Source organism: Crassostrea angulata, unplaced genomic scaffold (genome assembly GCF_025612915.1).
Source record: "Crassostrea angulata isolate pt1a10 unplaced genomic scaffold, ASM2561291v2 HiC_scaffold_47, whole genome shotgun sequence".
Lineage (NCBI taxonomy): Eukaryota > Metazoa > Mollusca > Bivalvia > Ostreida > Ostreidae > Magallana > Magallana angulata.
In genome coordinates this window covers 318,656-343,625 of record NW_026441602.1, presented here as the reverse complement: position 1 = coordinate 343,625, position 24,970 = coordinate 318,656, and the positions used below count along the sequence as shown (strand labels likewise).

The 24,970-nt window shown below is 36.2% G+C and overlaps 1 protein-coding gene across 1 annotated transcript in view; it reads right to left on the bottom strand.

Annotated features, from left to right (window-relative positions):
• The window catches only part of LOC128168765 (uncharacterized), a 74,925-nt gene that overhangs the window by 14,620 nt on the left and 35,335 nt on the right, over positions 1-24,970 (bottom strand). Inside the window, exons 16-30 of the mRNA XM_052834902.1 lie at positions 24,771-24,810; positions 20,438-21,517; positions 19,891-20,013; positions 18,474-18,988; positions 17,579-17,694; positions 17,106-17,224; positions 16,707-16,825; positions 15,900-16,041; positions 15,328-15,578; positions 12,781-12,838; positions 12,242-12,321; positions 11,457-11,634; positions 10,981-11,090; positions 4,140-4,254; positions 2,666-2,803 (exon numbers count right to left, since the gene is read on the bottom strand). Coding sequence (XP_052690862.1) covers positions 2,666-2,803; positions 4,140-4,254; positions 10,981-11,090; positions 11,457-11,634; positions 12,242-12,321; positions 12,781-12,838; positions 15,328-15,578; positions 15,900-16,041; positions 16,707-16,825; positions 17,106-17,224; positions 17,579-17,694; positions 18,474-18,988; positions 19,891-20,013; positions 20,438-21,517; positions 24,771-24,810 — 3,184 coding nt within the window. The remainder of the gene's footprint in view (positions 1-2,665; positions 2,804-4,139; positions 4,255-10,980; positions 11,091-11,456; positions 11,635-12,241; positions 12,322-12,780; positions 12,839-15,327; positions 15,579-15,899; positions 16,042-16,706; positions 16,826-17,105; positions 17,225-17,578; positions 17,695-18,473; positions 18,989-19,890; positions 20,014-20,437; positions 21,518-24,770; positions 24,811-24,970) is intronic.

Below are 24,970 nucleotides of genomic sequence, written 5' to 3'. Positions count from 1 at the left end.
CATTCGAAATTTAAAAAAAGAAACAAAATGCCAACCCTATTGACAAAACGTGGCTCTTTGTGTAACTATTTGGTATAGTGGAAGCTTTACCTTGACGCTGTTTGGTTTTTTGTTTATCTGTGGAATTCATAGTAACATTGGCGATTTGCCTGCCTATAGCCAGGACTCTGCTTTCAGCAGAGCCCGGCTAAAAATGATGTAGACCTGCATATATTTTGGAGAGCAGAACGTCATATCTGGGTCCCCGGAGATAACCAATGTATTCAGCGATCTTCGTAAGGCCATAATGTCCGATGACGAGAGCCGATCACCAGTTTACTCACCAGTCAAGACAAAGAGGTCTGTGTTTGTGAGACACAACGAATCCCCATTAAAAATACCACTTGGTGATAGTTTTGAGGAACCTGAGATTGGTAGTGAAATCAAAGCGGCCACAAAGGCGTCAAACAGACATTTTCTTTTATATATAGAGGATATCTATATTGTGTGATTTTATATTTGCTTTATCCAACGAGTTGAAATAGTGTATATATTCGCGAGGCTTGCCAAGCGAATATAACCATTTCAACGAGTTGGATAAAGCAAATATAAAATCACACAATTATAGATGTTCTATTTATCTCATACAATTTGATTTATATTATGAAGCTTTTGAGACAGTCCCTTGTGTGACCCAAATTGTTTTTTTTTCAAAGATTAAAAACGATGATGCAACGTTGTGTTATGCGGCTATTGTGACCTTGCGCAATACAATTTAGTACGTCATTCCTGAGATAAATCTAACTGTTTTAATGTAAAGTTTCACTGAAATAAACCTTAAAATAATTTTTTAGCTCTAGATAATTTTTCTTAGAGCTTATTCACTTGATTAAATGGAAATTCCGATTAGAAGACTTGAATAATCAAGTTTGCGTTGTTGACATACACAAAGTTGCGAATGCTCGTTAGTTTGAATTGACTCGAACGAAGAACAGTTGTTGATGCATGATGTTTAATAAAACAAACACTAGGCTAGCCTTATGATTCAAAATTGAAAATAGTGAATAAGGATGCTTACTGGTGGTGGAATAAAAGTCTCATGAAACATTATCTCGGTAAGTTCTTGTAATAACTTGAATTTCTGTTAATTTAATAGTGACTTCGTATTTCAAATAATTTTGGACATAGAATAGAGAAGTATATGATTTATGTTTTGTGCTGCTTTAAAAACAAAAATAAGTTTATTTTCTTATAAAATAGGTATTGGTGCTTTACAATTCAATAACTCATTATGGTTACAAAATTCGAAGAAATTTCAAAGTTCAAAAATAAATTTATTTTTTTTAAACAATTTTCACAAGTTCATGATTTGAATACTTTAACAGTATGTTCCTATTATAATAACAAAACATACTTTAATTTATTTCAATTCCCGTTTGAAACAAGATTCCCTATGGTACGGTTGTTTACAAACAAATCCACGACACGTGCTATCTAAAATGCTCGACCAGAACAACTACATTATCGTGTTTATTTTTAGCAACAAAAATCACTAGATACGTTTATCGCTTACATTTATTTTGGAGACCGTGCCCGATAACTAATAAATTTACATCGCAAATTTTATTTCTATCGAGCACGCTCTCTAATTAAAATGTAAGCGATAAACTAATATAATATTTAGTGAATTTTTACACCTGATTGTATTCATCCGCCATTTCTTGATTAAGAAAATTTATACTTATGCAATGAGTTGTCAATAACCAGGTAGGCAAAGTTGGTTTTTTTGTACACAATTTAGTTTCATAAATGGAATAAAAATCTTGTAATACGTTTAATACTATAAGGAACTTATTTCTTATGCGCATTATGCGCATTTAAAAGGTGGTGCAGAGCATGAATTTGGAGGATTGCCAATCCAGACAATCGCTAGAAGGCTGTCAAGCATTAGCTCGACGCCTTAAAAATACAGAGGGCAGAGTCAGTGTTTTCAATATTCATGATGTAAAGAGACAGGGAAATGATGACAAAGCCGAGGAGAGGTGTTCTGGATATAACAGTGTTGGATCTGGACATCATCTGGACCGATCCAAGGAACCTGTTCTGGATGTATAAATGTGCTATTCTATATAAAAGAAATTACTGTGAATAAAATTCCGTGCTTATTGCTCATGGTGATTAAAACTTATAACAGCATTCAACTTTCTTTGCGTTTAGACTCGGAACTCTTCTAGTGTTACCCCAGCCGCTAAGATAAAATTCAAAGTCTGATTTATCAACAACGAACACAGCATAACCAACAAACGAAGTGTCCTTTACATAAATATCTTCTGACTCTTTGGACAAAAGCAAGTTTCATGTCATCATCGACAGTTCACATTTGTATGCGAGTTAGAAATCAGTCCTTGTGTTCACTTTATAAAGAAATTTGGGTATAACTAATAATCAAACAATAACATTATATTTTTTCTCTAATAAATGGTGTGTTAGCTAAAAATCAATGTATTGGCACTTGTGTTTGTGCTAAGATGAGTATGCGCCAAATTTCCTCGTTTTACATTATTTACACTAAATTTCACATCAACCATTTCAGAACATAGTCTTTAAATCTTCAGAGAGTTTCTGATGATGCCATTAGAACTGTTAACCTTGGATATTATTGATGTTGTCCCAAAACATGCGTTACCTTGGATACTGCAGCACAGGAGTCTCGCCGGACTGTCTCGATTCCTTTGGCGTCAAAAACTGGTTCCTTCTGGTCCAGGGTCTCGTAGCTATACCCAACATATCGCTTCTTTGTTTGTAGCACACAGGGATAGTAAACCTATAGAAAAAATGGAAATCTTAGACGCAGCTCAACCTACGAGTTCTGCTAACCCAAGCCGTATTTTTGGGAAAATAGGTCGATACTTCTTTCCCCTGACATGTGGACCTCGCCCTATTCATCGCTTCGCCCAATTTATTAATTTTTTCCTTTTTTTGGTTGGAAAATTTGATATGAAATTTTGCAAAAATTTATGCAACCCTCCAATAAAATCATGAGTGTTTACTATAATACTGCTTGAATTTCTGTGTAAAAATCGTATGGATTTTAATCAATATACTGTAGTAATTTATCATTTAAACAAAATTAAATGTAAATAGATTTATTTCTTCTTACATTTCTTACTTAGATCACTGACTGAATCATTATATGCTGTCATGCATTTTGATCGTGTGCTTACGATAAACAGGAAATCGATTTCGCGCGGTAAAAGTAAAATGAGAACCGTACAAAGGGTAATTACGGGGGGAAATATCGTCGGGTAGAAATTAAAAAAAAAACAATTTGTTTTCATAATAGAATACATGAACAAGTTTTTTTCTGTATATTCAACATAAAACTTTCGATGAAATTTTAGCCAGGTGTCTCTGAAATCAGTCTGGGTAACGCTTACTTTGTTTATACACAGTTGAACTCTCGGCACGTGCTCCTCATGCCTCCGGCTTCAGTAAGATCTGAGGTTGACTCGTATGTATATACACAGTAAAAAGTCACACAGAGACACAGGGTGGAATGTGCTACCGTAGTCATGCCTCCAGGCTAGGTAACTATCCCCCGGTTAACAGTAGTTAACACCAGTTTGTACACATGGCAGGGAAGTAATAAAAAACGATCTTAAATTCAAACCGGCCGTACTGAATTATTTGGTTTGAAAATTTTGAAGCAATTTCAGACATTTTCTTACGATGTTTTCAAGAAATACATTTTATTTCCCTTTTGTTTAAAACTGTGAAATAAGATTAAAGGCTACTATATGATAACGTTATTGGTTTAAACCATTTATTCATTAGAACTAGTGGTAATTTTTCGACCAATTCTTCGAAGTCGACCTATTTATACTTTTTTTATTTTATGGCTAAAAACGACCTCCTTCGCCCAATAAACCGTATCGACCTAATTATCGAAAAATACGGTATACAAATGTATACGTATTTCTGTTCATTTCATATACTATGGACATATCTTATTAATTGACTTTGACATGTTTGAGTTATCATATTAAATGTACCACATTTTCACGAGTTATTTGTGCTATACCTTCTAAAACTTAAGCTTGATTGGTTGAGGGTATTTATCGTAATCACATTAATCATTACTGTACAATTCTGTGTCGTACCTTCTCAAACTTAAGTTTGATTGGTTGCGGGTTCATGGCGGTCACAGCATCACAGATCTCGTGTCCGATCCTGAATGCCTCCTCTTTACTGCGACCCTTCATCTCAATGAACATACTGAAACAGAGGTCAGAGGTCAATAAACATACTATAACAGAGGTCAATGAACACAATATAACAAAGGTCAATGAATATACTGTAACAGAGGTCAATGAGCATAATATAACAGGGGTCAATTATCAATGAACATAATATAACAGAGGTCAATGAACATAATATAACAGAGGTCAATGAACATACTGTAACAGAGGTCAATGAACATACTATAACAGAGGTAAATGAACATAATATAACAGAGGTCAATGAACATAATATAACAGAGGTCAGTGAGCATGCTATAACAGACTGAGGTCAATGTGTAATGATCACATTGGTGAACAAGCTTTATCTCCAAGGAGCTCAATATCTCCATTAATACTGGGATTCCTTCAGTTACACAACAATATCAAACTCCTCTCCCCATATCATTGGATATTAATCGGCGTACTCCTTCTGCATGCGCGGATCCAGAAAAATGTACATGAACTCTTACCCAACCATTGCTCTTCTACAACCTCCCAAGTTACTCATCATGTTTTTGTTCTATAACACACCTCATCTCATCTGTCCCCCACCCCTAATGTCAAGTCTGGATGTCCCACCAGTCTGAGTCTACATCACTACACTAGATCCCCTCAATGTATGTCCGAGAGCACACTTCGTGGAATTTAAATTCTCACTTTTATTTATTTAACTTAACTAAATGAATAATAAAAGAGCCCGGTACGTTAGTTATAGCAAACCGGCCCTATTAAATGCTTCAAAAATAAAGTGAGATGATTTAAATAATCCATATATGGTTTTAAAGTTTATGATCCCAGGGACAAGTATGCGAAAATATTTGGGCGGATCGTAGCCCTATCATCAAGATATATAATACCCAAACCTATCCGGGATCCGGAAAATAATAACTTTTTCTGATTTTTCACATTGTTTTTTCAAAAATTTGATATGGTCACAAGCATCGGCCAAGACAATGAATTAAACAAAAATGCGTTGACTTAAATGCAAACAATTGATACTGGTTTTATTCCGGCCGAAGGCTGTGGCCACTTTGAATTTTGAAATTTTGTGTCATCAATCGTCTGCTTACTTTGACTTTTGCGAATCATGGCGAACAGAGTAAGGCAATTCAACGATGAAAAAGGAATATTCTGAGGACACGCGATTCAACTTTAAGGTATGTATTAATTACAAGGAATCTAGATAACACACAACATGACACAAATAATGAATTTTAGAAAATTCCTTGCTACATAATGATTTTATTCATTTGATCAACATGATCAATTGTTATTCTAATGCGACGATCGACTTTGAAACTATAAAACAGAATCAAATGCACACACACGTATTTATGTCGTAAACATTCAGATAGTGAGTTGTAAAACACATTCTTTAAATGTTACTAAGGTTAATAAATCATGAAAATGCATTTAATACAAATAAATAGTGGCTTTTAATGCTGTACCCGTAGTCTAAATATAGAACTGTTTACATTGACAACTACAGGGGCATTCAAAATTGTCTTCCGTGATCTGCGCATTTTTACGGTTTTGTTGAACACAATTAAAAATAAGTTGAAGTTTTTACATTTTAAAATTCGTCATGAGAGCATCAACCGTTTCCTTTTGAATGCTAGAATATGCAAGAATTGTAAACATAATACATATTTCAAACATATAGGCCTAAATATTTTTTTAAAAGGTGAAATAAATGAATCTCTAGCTGACACTGACTAAACCTATTAAAACACTAAATTGTTTCCTAGATATAAATAAATAATGTATGTGAGTTTATTAAGTAAAAGATGACAAATTAAAAAAAATAATCATATATCATGATGTTTAATATTTTTTAAAAAATAGACTGGTGTTTTTTTTTATTTGTTTGTTTCTTTCAAATGCATGTATAAAGAGAAGCTATCACAGTAGGTTAAAACTAATTGTACTGTAGACATGTATATATAATCCACTGTATTTTATTAAGATTAAATAAAAACTAGGTTGTTTATATATCTAATAAAAAAAAATCTGTAATCTTTTAAAACTGTATTGAATTAAATTATTTATAATTAACTTTAACATATTCACACAATCACAAAAAAATACAGCATACTATATTATATATGTGATCACCTCTTTCATCTCATTGTTCATTTCTTTTTTAAATGAGGATATGTTATGACCATGATGAATTCATTAAGAGGTAATTAAAATAAAATCTATAAATTAATTGTGGATCAATAAAATTATAATTTTAATACGTGTATTTCAAATGATGTAAATAGTATGCTAATTTTAAAACCAAATAAAATATGATTATTTATGATGATCAAGACTGTCAATGCAAACAAAAGAGAGAGAGAGAGAGAGAGAGAGAGAGAGAGAGAGAGAGAGAGAGAGAGAGGTGTTATTCAAATCAGATACCAATGATTTTTTGATTTTAAATAAATGATTAATTTTGTTTTCTTTAAAGATATGCCTGGTAGTGGTCCTAAGAATTATCCTTGTACACTCTGCAAGAAGCGGACAAAGCCAGATGAAAGGAGACCAGTGAATAAAGACACCAGGAAAATTCTACGAAAATGTTTTATGATAGACTGTGCAGATGGTGTTTTATGCAGAAAATGTCGACACAAGTGTGGTAATTTAAAACCAACATCATCTCGTACAGAGAAGTCATGTGTCCCACCCTGTGCAACTCCCATACAGAGTCCTGTGGGAAAAAGCACTGTTGTGAGCATGAAGAGTCCACCCTCTGTTACTTTGCCTTTACAAAGCACAGCAAATACACATGCCTACTGTGTATTGTGTAGAAGACCTGGTCCCAAACTTATTGTGGTTCCTGCACAGACCAGGTTCACCTTTTTCCTAGAGCAGAACATTTTGATATCTTCAGGTACCAATTATTTTTTCCTTTAAGCTTATAAAATTAAAAAGAGAATTAGCTTTTAAATATCTGTACATATATATACTAGTACATTCATGCTTGTCATGGTACATTTATATACATGTATCTACTGTAGTTTTTTATGATTAAGTTTATAATAAATCAATGTAACAAATGCAAATTAAATGAGAATTTGTCTCATATTGTAAACTTAATTTTAAACTCTTAATTTTAAACTCTTCATTTTAACAGGTGCTCGTTGTTGTCCAGCCCACATTGTAAATGACACCATCAACACAGAGTCAATAGAAAATCTGGTTCCACCCAAAGATACAAGTTTTGTCAACAGGACTACTATCATGGAACTTGTAGAACAACTTAGAGAAGAGGCCCTACAAAGAGGATCCAAGAGAAAAGATTTTGATGACCCTTCATCATTGTCAGACAAGGACTATCTCACTTTGACTGGGCTTAGGAAGTGCGACTTTGATGACTTGCTATTGCATGTTCAATCGGCAGACATAAGACCATCAAAGACAAGAACTGTGAGAACTTGCTTAGCAATTTTTCTGACCAAAATGAAGACAGCAATGGACAATAACATGCTAGGAGTTTTGTTTAACATGTCAAAACCTCAGGTTGGTGAAAAGCTTATTACCCGGTACAATTAAACAGTCAATTGATAAATATATTTGAATGAAGAGAATCAGAAGTGATTCATATGTCAGGTTATACTGGTATGCAAGTTTGTTGGGAGTATATCATGTATTTTTACTAGGTGGAATTCAGGAAATATATACCTCAATATTCATTTTTCTTCACTCAGATAAGGCGAGCTGTATCTTCTATAAGACAAGTTCTGTCCAACAAGTTTGTCCCAAACCACTTGGGTTTCAAACACATCACCAGAGATGCTGTGATAAGTGAGCACACAAGACCTCTTGCCAAGGAACTTTTTTCTCCCACCTTCAACCAAGCCATATTGGTCCTTGATGGAACATACATATATGTTCAAAAAAGTTCACAGTTTTCTTTTCAAAGGCGGTCATACAGTATGCACAAACAAAGGTAAAAAACTTAAGATAGAATAAGTATTGACTAGTATTGTATCAATTTTGTTTTTAACATATATTAATTAAGTTAGATCACGGAGAAAACATTTGTGTAATCTCAGCACAAAAATGTTTATACATGTATAACGTGCTACACATTTACTGTTAAACAAATATTACATGTACCAGTCATATATAATGAAAAGAATATTTGATCTTTTGAATCATGTAATACAATATAATCCTAATTAAGTCATTATCACAAATATTTAGAAGTAGATATTACTCATGACTTGAAATATTTATTAAACAGACATCTGTTGAAACCAATGATGATTGTCATCACCACGGGGAACATTGTTTCTGCCATAGGACCATATTTAGCTGACGGCAAAAATTCTGATGCCAAAATCCTCAACCATATCATTGGTACAGACACTGAAGAAATCAAAACGTGGCTCCAAGAGGATGACATTTTGATAGTGGACAGGGGCTTCAGAGACTCAGCAGGTGTATTAGCTGATCTTGGTATTCAGATGGAGATGCCGTCCTTTTTACAAAAAGGACATAAGCAACACAAAACTGAAGATGCCAATAGTTCTCGGTTGATTACAAAGGTACATTCATATACATGCACATATTAATTGTGTTTGGTCATTGAAAATTATACATTATATACATGCATATATATCTTATGTACATTGTAATGTATTGGTAAATGTATGGAATGATAAAGTTTTTCTTAACCATGATGATTACAGATAAGATGGGTAGTGGAATCCGTAAATGCCAGAATTAAGACATGGCGCTACTTGGCAAGACAGCTCCCGAATTCTCAAATTCCATATGTTGGGGAATATGTACGAATCATTAGTGCTCTCTGCAACAAATACAGGTGCTCATTAAGCATATTTGTAATCTATCTATGTAGTTACAAAACCAACAATATCCTGAACATATAATCTCTAGGTACTACAAAAAATCTTACTGAATTGGAATTTTATTGTAGGCCACCTCTTAGCAGTGGAGATGAAGAGAATGACTTGCAGACAGCTGCAAAGATGCGTCACCTCTCTACACAGACTAATCTGCTGCAGACTGAGGTAGAATCAAATAATTTGCAAAAGAAACGATATGTCTGGAGAAAGATCGATGACAAGAACATTGATATCCCCGACTTTCCCCAATATACAGAAGAGGAAATCCGGGAACTAACTCTTGGAGTTTACCAAGTTAAGTTGGCGAAACATTACACCCAGGAACACATGAGCCAAGAAGGGTATGAACTTTGGGTCGATCATCACCAACCAGGTCTCCTTGCTGTTAAGATCCAAAGCAGGCATACATCAAGCAAATCCTACCTATGCTGGATTAGATTTGAAGAGGGAGCAGTGACTTCGTGGTATTGCTGTTGCAAATCAGGCGCAAGAGTGGTTGGAACGTGTGCACACATTGCCAGTGTTATATGGTATTTGTCTTTTGCCAGACACTCCCGCGTAAATCTTGAACTAAGCAAGAACTGGTTGGACTCTGTATGTGATGCAGCCATTAATCCTGAGGTTGCTGAGGTTGTTGATGAAAGCGACAGTGAGTCTGAAGCCATGGAGGAATGACATTGAATGTATCTAGTTGTATACTGGGGTATTTTTGCAATTCAAGTGTGTCTATTATTTGTTTATTCATGACCAGATTTGTTCACTTGGTGCTTTTTTAAAACCCTGGAACTTGATGCCACCTTGTTTAAGATGCAAGTATATGTCCTAAAATTCATTTTTACATAATTATGTGAATAAATATACATGTGTATTATGCTCTCATCTGTTATTCACTTTTTGAAACATTTATAATTCATAATTGTGTTAAATTGATGTACATGTATAGAATACATTACTGCTACTCTAAATAGATTCAAACATTTAACTTTAAGTTAACTTAATTAATTTTGTCAGATTAAAGATTAAAAAGCTTGCATCGTAAATACGTGTACATGTAGGGCATGTATACATAAGTTATAATGCCACTAATGACGTAGTTTTTTATTATTTCTTTTTTTAAATACAGTTTATTTTGAGGGCTTCACAATATGTCATTTATATCATTGACTTTCACCTGGCATTTATCAAGCAATCCTTCATAACTTGTTATTAATGGCCATATTAGGGTAAATGTGCTTGCATATAGATCTGTTGTTGAATTTCTAGTGCAAAAAGGTCAAATCTAATGCAGAGATGGATTATGTGTTTGTTCTTATTATCTTTAATTGTGGATAAACCTCTTTACAAACACATATATGTACTATTATTACATGTGGTACTGAATTTTTTGTAAAATCAATGCAGAAAAATGTGCCATGTTAATGAATCCATTGCAAAAACGATGAAAGGGTATGTACATAGATATCGTCACTTTGGAGTGCCGTATTTTCAAAAGTAGTGATAGCTATACATTAATTTAAATATTTTTAGAACTAGCTTTTCATAGACATTATTTTTGCCAGTTCTTATGATATTTGAAGAAAGGGCCAATTTTCAGTACTAATGTACCTACCTCTTTTGGCATTTGTGATTTTATATTTTCATGATTATGTAAAATAGATGAATTGCCAAATAAAGTACTCACAAAAAAATAAGAAATCTACAGTATCTGTCTCCAGTTGAATTTTAATATTTAAATATCTTGAATCCACTTACTTGTCTGTTCGTCTCCCCTTCCCCCTCCTGTCCGTCTGTTCAAGGGTATCTAACCCGTCTCCCCTTCCCCCTCCCGTCTGTCTGTCTGTTCTAAGGTGCCTGTGTCTTACCTGTCCGTGTCCCCGTACACAACCCTGGCCCCCCACTCCGGTCGCTCTTCTACTAGTTTGATGGCTCGTTCCAGGGTCTCTCTTGCTTTTCTTACAATGCTGTCAGCAACCTTGATGTTCAAAGAAAGCAAACTGTCAGATTTTTATGTTAATACTTTGTTCACTTGTTAAAACACTTTAAACGGAGAGGTAGTCAAAGACTAGGCTTGGCGTGTCTAATCTCCAGTCATGATATTTTTACCCAATATATACAGATTAAATCAAGCACTGACAATACAATATATGAATTTTTTATTCAAAATGAGGGAAAGTCTACATTTGCTGAATATTTCCGACGACAAATTAAATGATTTTTTATTCCCCATCCTCCTTTTTAAATAATCATAAGACACTTAAATTTCATGTTAAAATAAGCACACTTATGACCACTGAATCCTCTAGTTGTTTCCCTGAATAAAAATGCATAAAAATTTCACCTCTACACAGGGCATCCGCCCGGAGAAGCTGGCAGCGGTGTATCCGTACGTGACGTTCGCGATCAGTTTGAGTCCGAGTTGTCGCGCGTCTAGCAGACGATGCAGCCCTTTGTCATTTTTATGCTCCTTCATCGATTTCTTCACCATGATTCTCGTGTTCAGGATCTCCTCTACCATTCTGTCAACAAACCAAGCGCAAATAATTAGCATAACTCTACATCTTAGAGGATACACTCATAACCTTTATTCATTTGATGTTGATTTTTCCTTTGCTGGATGATCTACTTAACAAGTTCAGAAGACAAGAATTAAGTATTTCACTAATATTCGTGATGTAAATTCTACAGGTAATGGTTTACTTACTTTGAGATGATCCCTATCTTGTATTAAGCTGTGATGTATAATCTATAGATTGTGGTTTACTTACTTTGAAATGATCCCTGTCCTGTATTTATCTGTGATGTTTTACATGTATAATCTACAGGTTGTGGTTTACTTACTTTGAGAAGATCCCTGTCTTGTATCTATCTATAATGCATTACATGTATAATCTACAGGTTGTGGTTTATTTACTTCGAGATGATCCCTATCTTGTATCTGTGATGTATTATCTACACTGTCAGGTTGTGGTTTACTTACTTTGAGATGATCCCTGTCTTGTATCTATCTATAATGCATTACATGTATAATCTTCAGGTTGTGGTTTACTTACTTTGAAATGATCCCTGTCCTGTATTTATCTGTGATGTTTTACATGTATAATCTACAGGTTATGGTTTACTTACTTTGAGATGATCCCCTTCCTGACGTGTTCCTTCACAAACACAACTCCATTTGGGGACACCGTAACATCGTTCTTGATCCTCTACAAAAATCAACATCAACATGACACACAGATCAACAGATATAAAACAAACGATCTTCTACAAAAATCAACGATGTCAACATGACACACAGATCAACAGATATAAAACAAATGATCCTCTACAAAAATCAACGATGTCAACATGACACACAGATCAACAGATATAAAACAAATGATCCTCTACAAAAATCAACGACGTCAACATGACACATAGATCAACAGATAAAAAACAAATGATCCTCTACAAAAATCAACGTCAACATGACACACAGATCAAGAGATATAAAACAAACATGCACCATTACTTGACTAGTATTCACAATAGGAATTCTGGTTAGGAAGTTAAGTGTTAAACCACATGTAGAGTATGTTTATTTATTCCTAAATGCACATGAAGAAAGGCCATACACATGTACAGTAATTCAATGGAGACCATGTACAGTTGTTTTATATACTCACGTTTAGAGTCTTTGGAGAAATACGGAGATGTGCACATCCAAACTCAATAGGACCCTCACTGAAAAAATTAGACTATATATATAACATTACCTTAATATGCCATGAATATTACACTTGTAATAAAATACACAAATTAAATATTCCTCCAACCGGTAACACGCAGAGGCTGTCTTCAGGTACAGACCAGCCATATTTGATCCAAATGACTCCTATTTCTAAATGTTTCAGTGTAGAGCATACCTAGGCTTAAAGAGGCATGGTCACGATTTTGGTCATATTCTATTTTTATGTTTTTATTATTTACAATGCTTTAGAAATGCATTTCTAAAGATAAAATAAAATTTGAGAGTCATTCGTAAAGTTATAAGCAAGATACAGGGCTCACAATTCTTTTTCATATAAACAAGGCTCGTGCCCCGGTTTTTTTTTTACATTGGTTCGATATACCAGGAAAAAATCTTTTTCCAGCCTATTTGTCTATTTTTTTATTTATTTTAAGCATAAATACATAGCTTCTAATGTTAAACATTCTTTTAGGTTTAAAACTGAAATTTTTATTTCAACGCTTAAAATGTAAACAATCACTTTGTGAATTTCAAGCTCTGTTACTCGCTTATAACTCAACAAATGACACTCAAATTTCAGTTGCCTATTAAAAATGCCTTTCTTAAGCAATGTAAATATTAAAAACAGAAAAATAATTTTTGACAAAAATCATGACCATGCCCCTTTAAGCATTTAAAGAAATTGAATTGTCCGGGATTTCTCTAAGAGTACAACAGAATAATTGACTTACCTGGCCTTCTTAGGAGTACAAGAGAATTCCAGACTTACTGGGCTTTCTCTAGGAGTTCTATATATACTACAGACTTACCAGGCTTTCTCTAGGAGTTCTATATATACTACAGACTTACCGGGCTTTCTCTAGGAGTTCTAGGAGTTTTATATATACTACAGACTTACTGGATTTTCTCTAGGAGTTTTATATATACTACAGACTTACTGGGCTTTCTCTAGGAGTTCTATATATACTACAGACTTACTGGGCTTTCTCTAGGAGTTCTATATATACTACAGACTTACCGGGCTTTCTCTAGGAGGTCTATATATACTACAGACTTACTGGGCATTCTCTAGGAGTTCTATATATACTACAGACTTACTGGATTTTCTCTAGGAGTTCTATATATACTACAGACTTACTGGGCTTTCTCTAGGAGTTCTATATATACTCCAGACTTACTGGGCTTTCTCTAGAAGTTCTATATATACTCCAGACTTCCTGGGCTTTCTCTAGGAGTTTTATATATACTACAGACTTACTGGGCTTTCTCTAGGAGGTCTATATATACTACAGACTTACTGGGCTTTCTCTAGGAGTTCTATATATACAACAGACTTATTGGGCTTTCTCTAGGAGTTCTATATATACAACAGACTTCCTGGGCTTTCTCTAGGAGTTTTATATATACTACAGACTTACTGGGCTTTCTCTAGGAGGTCTATATATACTAGACTTCCTGGGCTTTCTCTAGGAGTTCTATATATACTACAGACTTACTGGGCTTTCTCTAGGAGTTCTATATATACTCCAGACTTACTGGGCTTTCTCTAGGAGTTTTATATATACTACAGACTTACTGGGCTTTCTCTAGGAGTTCTAGGAGTTCTATATATAGTACAGACTTACTGGGCATTCTCTAGGAGTTCTATATATACTACAGACTTACTGGGCTTTCTCTAGGAGTTCTATATATACAACAGACTTATTGGGCTTTCTCTAGGAGTTCTATATATACTACAGACTTACTGGGCTTTCTCTAGGAGTTCTATATATATACTACAGACTTACTGGGCTTTCTCTAGGAGTTCTATATATATACTACAGACTTACTGGACTTTCTCTAGGAGTTCTATATATACTACAGACTTACTGGGCTTTCTCTAGGAGTTCTATATATATACTACAGACTTACTGGGCTTTCTCTACGAGTTCTATATATATACTACAGACTTACTGGGCTTTCTCTAGGAGGTCTATATATACTACAGACTTACTGGATTTTCTCTAGGAGGTCTATATATACTACAGACTTACTGGGCTTTCTCTAGGAGGTCTATATATACTACAGACTTACTGGGCTTTCTCTAGGAGTTCTATATATACCACAGACTTACTGGGCTTTCTCTACAAGGTCTATATATACTCCAGACTTACTGGGCTTTCTCTAGGAGTTCTATATATACCACAGACTTACCGGGCTTTTTCTAGGAGTTCTATATATACTACAGACTTACTGGGCTTTCTCTAGGAGTTCTATATATACTCCAGACTTACTGGGCTTTCTCTAGGAGTTCTATATATACTACAGACTTACTGGGCTTTCTCTAGGAGTTCTATATATACTACAGACTTACTGGGCTTTCTCTAGGAGTTCTAGGAGTTCTATATATACTACAGACTTACTAGGCTTTCTCTAAGAGTTCTATATATACTCCAGACTTACTGGGCTTTCTCTAGGAGTTCTATATACACTACAGACTTACTGGGCTTTCTCTAGGAGGTCTAGTCGCCCCACACAGGTGGAGAAGCAGTAGTTGTGTGCAATCATGATGGAGGGGTAAAGGGACTGGAAATCTACCACCACCACCGGGTCCGCGTAAAACCGTGACTCAGGCTCCAGGGTCAGGGCGATACACTCGGGGGCCCTCATACGGGCTCGCTGCTGAACGCTTGGGGAGGCGGGGATGAAGTTCATTGGTTTGGCTAACCTTAGCATCATGGACTCAACTCGATACTACAAGATGGATAGGAAACAAATTAATATATATTTCCTTGTTAACATTTCTTTATAGACAGAAAACTAATTAATGACAAATACACTGTATCAAGAATGTAGCAGTTTCTACAATTCTAAATTAATTCAGTCAAAACTTGTTATCTCAAATTTGAGAATCTAAGATTAAGAAAATATGAGAGGATTTGCGATAATGAGGTTAAAAGAACACAGTGGTTGGGACTTCAAGCTCAACATATCTGAGTTTTGAAATATCAGTTTTCAAGATATCAAATTGAACTGTACTAAATATGCACACAATATAAAAGACAAGACACCCACCTGAGAGCCTCTGGACAGAACGTGATAAAACTCAATCCCAAACACTCGGGCAAATTCACTCGTCCTCCCTATCAAATCCAGCTGGTCAATCACTTTAAGATTCCCCTGAACACGCGTAAGGTAGTACTTAATGAAGCGCCATCTGTAAAATAAAATGATACATTTCCTGACACAAAGACAAGGCTGATCAACAAAAGTCAAGTCAAAACAAGTGACCTGAACTTCTCTTTAAATCAAATGTTTAACAGCTTTTGTACTGACCTGTAGAGGTGTGTTCTGTGTTTGAAGAACTTTTGTACTGACCTGTAGAGGTGTGTTCTGTGTTTGAAGAACTTTTGTACTGACCTGTAGAGGTGTGTTCTGTGTTTGAACAGCTTTTGTACTGACCTGTAGTGGTGTGTTCTGTGTTTGAAGAACTTTTGTACTGACCTGTAGAGGTGTGTTCTGTGTTTGAAGAACTTTTGTACTGACCTGTAGAGGTGTGTTCATTGTTTGAACAGCTTTAGTGCTGACCTGTAGAGGTGTGTTCTGTGTTTGAACAGCTTTTGTACTGACCTGTAGAGGTGTGTTCTGTGTTTGAAGAACTTTTGTACTGACCTGTAGAGGTGTGTTCTGTGTTTGAACAGCTTTTGTACTGACCTGTAGAGGTGTGTTCATTGTTTGAACAGCTTTTGTACTGACCTGTAGTGGTGTGTTCTGTGTTTGAAGAACTTTTGTACTGACCTGTAGAGGTGTGTTCTGTGTTTGAACAGCTTTTGTACTGACCTGTAGAGGTGTGTTCTGTGTTTGAACAGCTTTTGTACTGACCTGTAGAGGTGTGTTCTGTGTTTGAACCAGGAGTTCAGGGTCTGAAGACTGAAGTGAGGCACTCTCTGGTGTATCACATGATGAGCCACGTTCTCAAATGTGTAAATGTTTAATGTCACCTGTAAAAATAAAATAGATAGGGATTAAAAGTAAGGACCACTGCATTAATTTCTTTATTTTGACCTAATAAAATTTAATCAAGCCTGTTTTGTGTCACATGTTATTTCTTTATAGCAAGTTTTCAAATAAAACAAGAATTGACCAATGATTAGAGCCAATTGTGTAAAATATGCATGTAGATAAGAAAAATATAACACTGGTTACAGAGGTAGTTAGGTGAGGAGAATAAAGAGGAGCCATGGTAACTATTGATGGGCTGTGGTCCCAATGGTTACACACCTCATGTCTAATGATCCTCCAGAGGTTAAGGATGACCCGCCCGGCGATGTGGATCTCCGAGGAGTGGTCAGACCCCCACTCATCACTCTCCGCCTTAAAGCTGCTCTTCTTCTTCTCATCTGGAAAATACAAAAGTTCCCGATTAAGAAAACTTAAATCTTATAAAAAATTATAAGTAGTTCTGTTCAAAGGGTACATTTGTTTCATCACATCATTCTTCTGTTTGTCAATCATTTTCTCTCTGGGAGAACAACAACTAAACTGAACAATGCCCACCCATCCCTTCTCACTGAACAATGCGCCCACCCATCCCTTCTCAATTACATGGCCCACCTATCCCTTCTCAATTACACTGAACAATGCCCACCCATCCCTTCTCACTGAAATGAAATGAAATCCTTGTGTTAAATTAGGAATTTACAGTAAGAAATCCCCCCCCCCCCTACACACACACACCACAGACACACACTTACCTGGGATGCGGGACATCTGAGCACACAAATTGACACTCAGCTGGGAGGCTCTCTGTAATAAGTACCCCCAGGAAAACTTCTGAATCTCAAACCCAACCAGAATGTCGGGGTCCCATCTAGTGAAGAAATATCAATATTAAATTTGTTCATATGAATTTTGTATTCACAGTGTATCATGATGAAAAAGATATCTGTGAGTCAATGCTCACAAGTGATACCAACCCTCTAATATAAATATACAAAATAAGCTGAGTCAACATTGAACAAAAATTTGACATCTGATTGGTACAAAAATAAATCGCATCAAACAGTAGGCCTAGACAAAAAGTGAATTAAAGCATCTGTTATGAATAGTTGCTGAGAAATCTTTGACGAACATTTGTTTAAAAATTCAGGCATAAAAAAAACAGCTGTCCTTTAGCAGGAAGTTGACGTCCAATTGGTACAAAATACCACCATAAGGCATGCCTCAATTAAGAGCATGCTAAAATTTGAAGCACCAGTGACGAATAGTTGCTGAGAAAAATTCAACAGAAATTTTGTTACAGAGACAGATACACACAAGGGTAAAACAGTACTTTGGAATCACTAGATTTCATGGTGGCTCAATTTTCGTGGAATTCTCATCCACAACTTAAAATCCTTAACGAATTAATAAAATAAAATCATATTATCTTTTGTTTGTATAAGAGATTGCACGAAACTTCCCCACGAACCTGTCAAATTAAACAATTCCCGAAAATTGGCCCCCACGAAATTTAATGATTCCACAGTATACCCCCTTCCCCTACTTAACGGGGGTATAACTATTAAACAATGAGAACTTATCCAAAATATCTTCTGTCTGGTTAAAATGGTTTTGAACACAGAGAGAACTTCTAGAATGTTACCATACCTGGAGAATAACTTGAGGACCTCCATAAACAGCTCCTCTTCATTTTCTACATACACCACGTCTAGGTCGTCCACCCCTGACTTTTGTAACAAGGTGTGTTCAGCCTCTCCCCGGGGAATTTTAGCCCCAGGGCTAGGGGTGGGGCTCACTGACCGGGGCCTCTTGCATCTCTGGGTCGGAGCCCGGGATGTGGAGGGCTGTGGACTGAGAGGTCGGGACGTGGACGGCTGGGGGGATGGCTTGACCTCCGACCCAGTGTCACGTGATGTGGAGGGTTGTGGAGAGGGCGGGTCAGGCTGCGTGGACTTTTTACGATTTTTTATTGCACTCTGGATCTCCTTTGATTTTTTGTCGACTAGAATCACGCCTGTGATGTCCCGCTGTTGGGCGTCTGTAGTGACATCATTGAGGATGTTGTAGAACACGGCCAGTATAGGATCGACCTCGGGGTCAGGCATCAGGTCACGGCGTGTCTCGGCATGGAGCTCCAGGCTCATCACCGTCAAGTTCTGTACCTGGATTAGAATCAAAGGCTTGAAATCATCACAGCCACAGTGGTATACAAAACAGCAATACAAATAAACCTGTTTTAGATTATGAAATTATGGAGTGGGTTTTTTTTTCAGTTCTTCCTGGTGATACACTGTCAATGAAGTGTGAGGTTATTCAAATTTTTTGTGTTTTTGAATAGGCAAAGGACTACGTGCGGTATGGTCAAATATCTGCCCCCGTTTTCAGCCAATCTTTAAATCGTATCCTATAAAAATAAAATCTTCAAAAATTTTTGTACGGAGGATGCCTATCACTTTAATCTTGATTTTAGTCATCATTCCTCATTCGCTGTTTATCTATGACGTCACTTAAATGACCTATTTCCCGCAAAGTTGCAAACAACTGAAAATAATCTCATTTTTGCTTTATATTTTGCATTCAAAAGTACAGAGTGCAGGTCTGCTCAAGTATAATTTTAACATTTGTTTTTATTCAGATAGTTTTACCCATTATATTAAAAAATGGTACTTGAGCAAGCCTGCGCTAAATGTTTCCCAGTCGAAAAACCATAGGAAAAGACCCTTATTTTGCTAAAAAATTCTAATTTTGATAAATTGATGTATTTTAGCCTAAAATACCTCAATTTATCAAAATAAGGCAATCTTCATATCCTTTAACACCCTATTTTTAATATGATTTTAACTATCTTTCACCTTATTTTTAAAGTTCTTTATAAAACTTTGCTTTTGGGGGAAAAAAATGCATAAAACCGCACATAGTCCTTTATTGTAAATACAATTTGTGTGGATATTATTTTCCCAATTTAGAAAAAATGTAGAAGATGCCAGTAAATAAGTCAATTTACATTGAAACATTTAAAAAAATATCTTCAGCTGTAATTTAAAAAATACTAAAATACACTAACCTCATGTAATGCCTTTGCCTTCTGGAAGTCATGTTGACTGACTTTGAATCCAAAGGAATTTTTGGGGGTTGGTCCATCAATCTGTGACTGGTTCCCCTTGGAATTGGTGGGCGTCGCCATTTCCTGCAAACAGACACACAGGTACAGACCACTGTACAGGCCACCCAAGACTCAATGCCTTGACAGATCAAAAGAAAGGCTGATGAAACACTCAGTGAAAATTCAAGAACAGAAAAAGAGCTGATGTTCAATGCTGGCAGGTTTCTTAGCCTATATTATACTGAAATGACAATCTCTAATGGAAAATATCTCAAAATTATTTTCAGATCATTTGCATTAAAAATAAATAATTTGTATGGTTAGAACTGTATATCTCTAGAAACAACAAATACATGTAGTTCAGAAATGTTGAAAATGTAACTAGCATAAAAGTAAGAATTTTAAAAATCTTAATCTGTTGAAGGAAATTTTGAGAATATAGATATACAAGGCATTTCCTAACACATGTTTAAATTTTGAATCAATAAAATCTCCAATACTACTATACCCTCATGTCTGCCGAGGACATCAGCGATCGCCTGGGGTCCCCCTTCTCAACCGACTCTTTACTGGGAAGAGGGACTCTCCTTGGGGTAAGGAAAACTCCCGGGGTCTCGAGCCTCTTCCTGGGGTTTTCCGGGTCATTGTCTGTACTGTGTGATATTGGGGTCACGTTGATCGTTTCTAGCAGAGATCTCTGATCACGTGAAGACACAGGCGTGCTGTGTACCGAACCAATCAAATTCCTCCTTACAGCATCACATGACTGCTTCTTTTCTTCAGATGACAACTGACTTAGCCTTGATTTGGAAGTGAGGGATTTCCCTGATTGTTGGGAATTTCTTCTGACTGACGGCATCGTTAGTTTGGAAGGGGAGGGGCTTATAATGTTTGCTGTGTCCCTCCTGAATGAGTGATGGGTGAGTTGGGGAGGGGAGGGGCTAATCACCTCTTCCTCCTCTCTCCTGAAGGAGCAGCAAGTCTGCTGGGGAGGGGAAGGGCCAATGATATCATCCCCAGACTCCTGTGATGACATCCCTGACCCAGATTTTTCCTCCATAGATAACTCTGTTCCCTCCTTGTCACAAGACCCACCATTCTTTTCCCCTGGGGAAACCTCATCTTCCATGTTGAATATTTCTGCTGTTTCATTAAAACTGACTTCTTTTGTAATTAGTTTAGTTTTTGGTGTTCTTACAGTGTCTTTGTCCTTAATCTGTGAGTAATGGATTAGTGGAACAATTTTGGTAAACTGGTTCTTCTGTGAGTTGCTTTGCTGGTTCTCCTGTGGGTTGCATTGCTGCTGTTTCTGGGCCTTCTCTTTCCGTCTTTGTTTCCTGTAGAGCTCTTTCTTTTCCAGCCAGAGTCTGACCTTGGCCTGAGATGGGGGTAGTTTACAGGGTACCATGGTAACTCGCCGGTCACCAAGCAGTGAGCACCTGAGGTTGTGGTCCCTGGTGATGGAGTCCATCACAGTCTGGTTGTCTGTCTGAGAGGGGAGGATCCGGTCTGTGGCCGCCAAGATCTGTCTGAAGGCGGCTAGCCCCTCCCCCGTCACAGTGCTCAGGTACTCCAAGAAACTGGTCACCTACCAAAAATAGAAAGGTCAAGGTCATCAGTCCACACATTGTTATAAGAACTGGCCCTACCGCCGCCAACACTTTACAATCCCTCAAATCAGTCCTCAACTCAGTCCTCAACTCAAATCCTTTAAAGGAGAGTGCATAAGTTTGAGATCAAAAGTCTGACTTGAGGTTGAGTAATTGACTTGAGGAGAGTTGTTGACAGCAAGGTCTGGTCCTCTACAGAATAGCAAAGACAGTAAGATCTGTTACCTACTCTCTGTAGAACGAGGCATGGCTATATTTAGGTTAGGATAGTCTTACAACATTACATTGACATTGTCTAGCTTACCAAAGACTTATAGTGCAAGATGGCACATACAAATGCTTTACTTAAGTTTGTCATTAATAATTACAATTCTTGCAATGTCTTCACTCCTAAAACTTACATAATTCTCGAGTAATAAAAAATCAATTACAGTACAAAAAAATAAAAACAAATTTGAAAACTTCTAGAAAAATCAAATTTCAATCACAAAAACTAAATTAAGGAAATGGAATCATTTCAAAATTTTACAAATGAAATAATTTGTAATGACATGCAAAATGAATGGAGATCAAACTGACAACAACATAAACTATTGTTTCAAGTGACTAACTCAAAATCGTGACACAGCAAACCATTAGTTAGATAAACACAAGAGGCCCATGGGCCAAGTCACTCACCCTAGCAACAATAGCCATTATGAAATCAGCTTTATGGAATCATATAAAAAAATATCTTGATGATTTAGTTTAACATATTCTGTATAAAAAGGTTCAAAATTTTCTCCCTGGATATTCTAATGTTTATCATTAAGCCCCTTTTGTAACAGGGTGATTTTATAGTCATATCACATATTAAGCATTGAAGTTCTCATGAAGATCTTAAACAATATAAGTTGTTATATTCAGTAGTATATTCTCACTAAATAACTCTATATAGACGAATAGTCAGTAAACGTAATATTAGCTCGTCCGAAAAATATTGACCAGTCAATATTTTTTTAATATTGACCAACTAGGAATAATATCTAGAGAACATTCCCTTTATTTCAAATAATCGCCTCTGATTAGTAGATTCGTTTGATGTGACGTAATTAAACCTACGCTTCGGGTCGGGCAATATTTTGTCCCTCGGGGGCTAATATAATCAATGTTGCCCTCAACCCCAGTCAATATTTGTATAATATAAAACTATAAATCCAACTTTAAACCCCTTGTGAGGCCAAGGAATTGTTCAGGGGCCAAAGTCTAAACAATTTTAAAGAATAATCAATATTTTGAAATGCTTGCATAAATGTTAAACCATGCATTAAAACATTTGAGTTTGTTTGAATAATTTAAAAAATTTTCCTTTGTCAAACTGGTCCCCCAAATAGTGCCCAACCCTACTCCTAAGGAATTTGATGAATTTGAATCTACACTACACTAAGGTTGCTTTCACTAAAGTTACAGCTTTTCTAGGCAAATGGTTTTATTATCAAAAGATTTTTAAAGATTTTATTCTATTTATTCCTATGTAAATTGGACCTCCACTGTCACTCCACCCTATCCCTGGGGATCATGATTTGAACAAACTATAATCCACCTTACCCCAGGATACTTCCATATAAGTTTAAGCTCTTTGTGGCCCATTGGTTTTAGAGAAGATTTAAAGATGTTATTCTATATATTCCTAGGTAAAAATTTGACCCCCCCCCCCCCATTGTGGCCCAATCCTGTCCCCGGGGATCATGATTTGAACAAAGTAATCCACCCTACCTGAGGATGCTTCTACACAAGTTTCGGATTTTTGTGGCTGATTGGTTTTAGAGAAGATTTAAAGATGTTATTCTATATATTCCTAGGTAAAAATTTGACCCCCCATTGTGGTCCAATCCTGTCCCCGGGGATCATGATTTGAACAAACTATAATCCACCTTACCCCAGGATACTTCCATATAAGTTTAAGCTTTTTGTGGCCCATTGGTTTTAGAGAAGATTTAAAGATGTTATTCTATATATTCCTAGGTAAAAATTTGACCCCCCCCCCCCCCCCCCCCCCCCCCCGATTGTGGCCCAATCCTGTCCCCGGGGATCATGATTTGAACAAAGTATACTCCACCCTACCTGAGGATGCTTCTACACAAGTTTCGGATTTTTGTGGCTGATTGGTTTTTGAGAAGAAGATTTTTAGATTTTATTCTATATATTCCTATGTAAAAATTTGACCCACATTGTGGCCTAACCCTGTCCCCAGGGATCATGATTTGAACAAACTATAATCTATCCTATCTGGGATGCTTCCATACAAGTATCAGCTTTTCTGATCAAATGGTTTTTAAGAAGACAATTTTTAAAGATATACTCTACAGATTCCTATGTAAAAATTGCCCCCTTCCTTCTCATTGTGGCCCCATCATGATTTGAACAAGCTTTAATCTACATTACCTGAGGATGCTTCCACACAAATTACAGCTTTTCTGGCTAAATGGTTCTTGAGCAGATCTTATTTCAATAATATTAGATTATCTCCCCTTTAAAGAGGGTGAAGCTCTTCATTTTAACAGACTTGAATCCCCTTCACCCAGTGATGATTTATGCTAAATTTGGTTGAAATTGGCCTAGCGGTTCTGAAGAAGTCAAGAAATCAATGTAAAATGTTTATGGGCTATTGGACAGATGGACGGACGGACAAAGAGATGGATGGACAGACAAAGAGATGGACGGACAGACAAAGAGATGGATGGACAGACAAAGAGATGGACGTCAGACTAATATTGATCAGAAAAATCACTTGAGCTTTCAGCTCAGGCGAGGAAACAGTATGGAGAGTCGCATACAAGCAGGAGAGAAAACTCAGTAGAGTGAAAGACTGAAAACAAAAGAAAGAGTAAATTCAAATTACTATCTGAAAATACTACCATCTGAAAGAGTGTGGACTATAACAATGACTGTTGTTTGTGGTTGCCATATACTTGATAATCTGTGATTTGTTTGTGATCAAGCCAGTAGATTGTGGGGATTGCAGAAGATAAAATTATCAAACCAAACTATTAAACTGTAAACAAAGTAGGAAATGAGTGATGGCAAGCAATAGAAGTTACGCCAATCATCTATATCTACTGAGAGTGTAATGGCAAGCAATAGAAGTTACGCCAATCATCTATATCTACTGAGTGTGTAATGCCAATCATCTATGGCTACTCTCCATTCAGAGTTAACAGTTAGAGCTGGTGCTAATAGAATAATGCTCACCCTATTATTCTGTAAAGTCAGAACTCGACCTCCCACCTCCCTACAAATACACAAACATACAATCACATCAGGACCTGCAACTGATATGTACCTCTCCTGTTCAGATTCATTTCTCCTTTTTATTTAATTTTTGATTCTTTGATTAAACATGTTAAGAAATGAAATACACATACATTCCTATACATCTATAAACTTATTTT